The following is a 3,893-nucleotide window of genomic DNA, read 5'->3' as shown; positions in this document are numbered from 1 at the left end:
AACTTGGGCACGGTACTCAAAGAAGAAGAAATTATCATGCTAAGATGGTCTTTTATTATTTCTCGTCATGCAATGGTCATATCTGGCTAGTAATGTAATATCTATTTTGCTCTCTTAAACTTCACCATATTAATAATATATTTCCCTAGATCAACCCTCATCTTTATCTTTGCATATTCTGTTTTGTTGAATAAGTTCAAATATCTTAACTGTCATCCAATCCTTTTGATTTATTCAGTTATTTCCAAGTTTTAAAACTTCAATTCCTATTAAGTTATAGTAGGATTTTCTTCTAAACTGACCTTTCTAACCATTTTTTTCTTTAATCTTGACAATTTATCTTTTTGCCAAACTCATTTGCTATTACAGATTTCTTACTCTTAGTAGTGTATTATTAGTTTGAGCTTTCATTTAATATGTTCCAAAAATCTTTAATTATGTCCTGGAACTTATTCCTTAATATCAAAGTAAATTATGTTCAACAACACCTTTAGTTGGATAAACTAGAGGAACAAGCTTGTCTTTATCAATATGTTAGAAGTTGATTTCCCTACCTATGTATTTTTCCAGTTTTACATAAAGGAGATACGCTATAGACCAGCTCTACTTCTTAACTAATTTATTAGAGCAGACATTACCAATTTTTATAAAGTATTTGGATTTTTTGTTGTTTTGGAGGTTAACAGGTTAGAAAAAGTCCTGAACAGTTGTATATTCATCATGTCTTGAACATAAAAGGTACCTTCTTGGTAATTCACAGTCTGATTCTTTCTTCTCCTAAATTTACCCATACTTCCATGCTCTAGTTTGAATGTTCAGGTTGTCAGTATTTCCAAAATCTGAAAATATCCATCAAATTTTGCTTAATGGGTATTTCCAGATGTTAATTTAATATCTTTATATATTACCAGGACCAAAAAAAATAAGTACTTACATTAAATTTAGTGGTTTGTACTGTTTGTAGATAAAATGAAACAAAAAACCCTTTTTAAATTATTTAATGTTCAAATACTTATTTACATATAAAAATTAAATACAACTTGACTAACTTGTACTAGTACCACCTGAAACAGAATATTTGTTAATTATTCTGTTAATTAAAATAGCATTTGGTATTGCATTTATTATATAAATGCTATTACAGATTTCTTACTCTTAGTGGTGTATTATTAGTTTGAGCTTTCATTTAATATGTTCCAAAAATCTTTAATTATGTCCTGGAACTTATTCCTTAATATCAAAGTAAATTATGTTCAACAACACCTTTAGTTGGATAAATGAGAGGAACAAGCTTGTCTTTATCAATATGTTAGAAGTTGATTTCCCTACCTATGTATTTTTCCAGTTTTACATAAAGGAGATACGCTATAGACCAGCTCTACTTCTTAACTAATTTATTAGAGCAGACATTACCAATTTTTATTTAAGTATTTGGATTTTTTGTTGTTGTTTTGGAGGTTAACAGGTTAGAAAAAGTCCTGAACAGTTGTATATTCATCATGTCTTGAACATAAAAGGTACCTTCTTGGTAATTCACACTCTGATTCTTTCTTCTCCTAAATTTACCCATACTTCCATGCTCTAGTTTTAATGTTCAGGTTGTCAGTATTTCCAAAATCTGAAAATATCCATCAAATTTTGCTTAATGGGTATTTCCAGATGTTAATTTAATATCTTTAATATTACCAGGACCAAAAAAAATAAGTACTTACATTAAATTTAGTGGTTTGTACTGTTTGTAGATAAAATGATACAAAAAACCCTTTTTAAATTATTTAATGTTCAAATACTTATTTACATATAAAAATTAAATACAACTTGACTAACTTGTACTAGTACCACCTGAAACAGAATATTTGTTAATTAGATATAAGACCAAATTTATAAAACATCGCTTACTCATAATTTAAGCTTTTGTGAGTTGGTGTCTAACAATAAGGAATGGTGCACCAAATCCTGAGCCAAAGAAAGCAATCATCATAGCTGTTAACTTGAATCTGTTGTTAATATCAAAGGGAAGGTTCTGAAAATAAATCAAATTATTAATATAAATACAGGTGTGTTTTTTATTTATTAGTAAAAGTTAGACTTGTAAAAATTCTGTATAAAACAACAATACCCTATTATTGTTGCTGGATATTAAAATGATTTTAATTGATGCATTTGTGTTGTGTGTTGACTAACATTGTGAATTATGAGATTTATCAGACATTGATGAGCTGAATTCATCACATGCAAATACTAGCCAAATTCTATAATAAAGTGTGAAAATTCCCCAACAAAAATTTTACCTAAATGTGTTTTTTTAATTTACTTACTTTTCTTAAACTGTATATCTTTCATTTTTAATCATATTAGCATCAAGAAGGTTTACAGTTAAGGAAAGAATATAAGGGTTGGCTATAAAGAATTATGTAACAACAGGAAAAATACTTACAACTCCAGGTACACCACCGTGATCGTGGGAAGCTCTGACAATGGCATTTCTGACCATCTGTCTTACTAGCAAATTGCTCTTTCCAATCATTTTTTTATGGAAAATGGAATTTATTTAGTTCACAAAAACTTGCAATGACTAACCTCAAAGAAAGTACTTGCAAATGGCTGATTTTAAATGCGCAGTCAGACTCATTGACCAACAAGAGTGCCAACCATCAGAAATGAAAGTACAGAATTTTTCAATTTACAGGTCTTTATGGCATTGTTATAACAGTAAAATAATGAAAAATTAAAAGGAAAAAGTTGTTAGTATAATAAGTCGTAATTTATAATGTAAAGTAATAAATGTAAAGCATTTGATCCTGCTCTATAGGCAAAACATTATTCATTTGTTTGATCCAACACCTACTCATAGACATAAGAATTCTTATTATGTCTATGTATCTACTACTTCGGCAAGTTTATAATATAGTACCTAAATTCGAATGATAATCTCTTTAAAAAGCCTTAAAAATAAATAATTATAGTTGCTTTAAGACGATTTGGTGTAATCTGATGTTGAAAATATCTTTGATAGCCAACTGCTTTACGCACAAAGACAAGGAGAATATTATAAAGATCAGTAGCAAATAATACCGTTTTTGGGGCAAAAATCAAGTCAGATCGGAAACTCTAAAAATACAGGGTTAATATATAACAAATCAACTGTCAAAATAATAACGACATAAAAAATGTTTTGGGATTTTTGTCAAACCTTTCTCACCTTATCTATGCATGATATAAATAAATGCAATTTGTGGAAGCCAAAAAGCAGTTCCAAAGAACAAAACAAATATTTTGTTCATTTTTCTGGGATCACCAATTGCTTTTCCTCCAGGAATGGCCTAAAAGCATAATTTTTATAAGTACATTTTAAAATTTGAATACTGAACCTACATCTTGCGGATGGCCTCCCTCTGTCGGTTTGCGAAGATAAACACTTCTGGAAGGTACCTTCAAACGATTAGGCAAGAGTAAATGCCTGATAAGGAATTTTGTTGTTTGCATTTTGATAATTTATGGTGAAAGCTTTACTTATGTCAAATGTCAATAGTTGTTATAATAGAAAACAATTGATTATGACGATACTTAGTTTATTATTATCACAATTAACATAGGCGGGTCATAAATATATCAAAAGATGTTTTAAAAAACTTCAACGACATTCATAAGTACATAATATTAGACAATTATTATAATTTTAAAATTACCTTTATTTATAGGTATATTTGACACAGAGATTCTAAAAATTATCATAAGAGATATAAATTGTACAAACAGTTTAATAGTTACGAGAACTACTTTTAGTACCTCTTACGTACAAAAATACACATTTTATTATATGTTCTGATATATATTTATGTGGCATTTTAATGTTATTTAAACAGTGAACTCTACACTGATACGTCAAGCAA

At 28.6% G+C, this 3,893-nt stretch overlaps 1 protein-coding gene across 2 annotated transcripts; it reads right to left on the bottom strand.

The window, feature by feature from the left end:
• Positions 1–824: 824 nt before the first annotated feature.
• LOC140444748 (cytochrome c oxidase subunit 7C, mitochondrial-like) lies at positions 825–3,536 on the bottom strand. Of its 2 annotated transcripts, XR_011951332.1 has the most exons (5): positions 3,376–3,536; positions 3,203–3,323; positions 1,900–2,023; positions 935–1,842; positions 825–839 (listed from the first exon to the last, which is right to left on the bottom strand). XR_011951332.1 is itself a non-coding variant. In XM_072536510.1 (3 exons), the coding sequence occupies exons 1-2, from the start codon at positions 2,525–2,527 to the stop codon at positions 1,907–1,909; spliced, it is 207 nt and encodes a 68-aa protein (XP_072392611.1). In that variant the 5' UTR covers positions 2,528–2,639; the 3' UTR covers positions 1,762–1,842; positions 1,900–1,906. The 2 variants fall into 2 exon arrangements, 1 of the variants encoding a protein (XP_072392611.1); XM_072536510.1 differs by lacking the exons at positions 825–839; positions 3,203–3,323; positions 3,376–3,536 and adding an exon at positions 2,438–2,639 and having other exon boundaries at positions 1,762–1,842.
• Positions 3,537–3,893: the final 357 nt, after the last annotated feature.

This window comes from Diabrotica undecimpunctata, chromosome 6, assembly GCF_040954645.1.
Source record: "Diabrotica undecimpunctata isolate CICGRU chromosome 6, icDiaUnde3, whole genome shotgun sequence".
In the NCBI taxonomy this organism is placed as follows: domain Eukaryota; kingdom Metazoa; phylum Arthropoda; class Insecta; order Coleoptera; family Chrysomelidae; genus Diabrotica; species Diabrotica undecimpunctata.
This window is presented reverse-complemented; position numbering and strand designations above follow the sequence as displayed.

Excerpts from the sequence above, each read along its gene's own strand:
- LOC140444748 (XM_072536510.1), bottom strand. The coding sequence starts at position 2,527 with ATGATTGGAAAGAGCAATTTGCTAGTAAGACAGATGGTCAGAAATGCC. Across the intron at positions 2,024-2,437 it reads ACGGTGGTGTACCTGGAGTT|AACCTTCCCTTTGATATTAA; the intron begins GTAAGTATTTTT and ends ATTTATTTTCAG.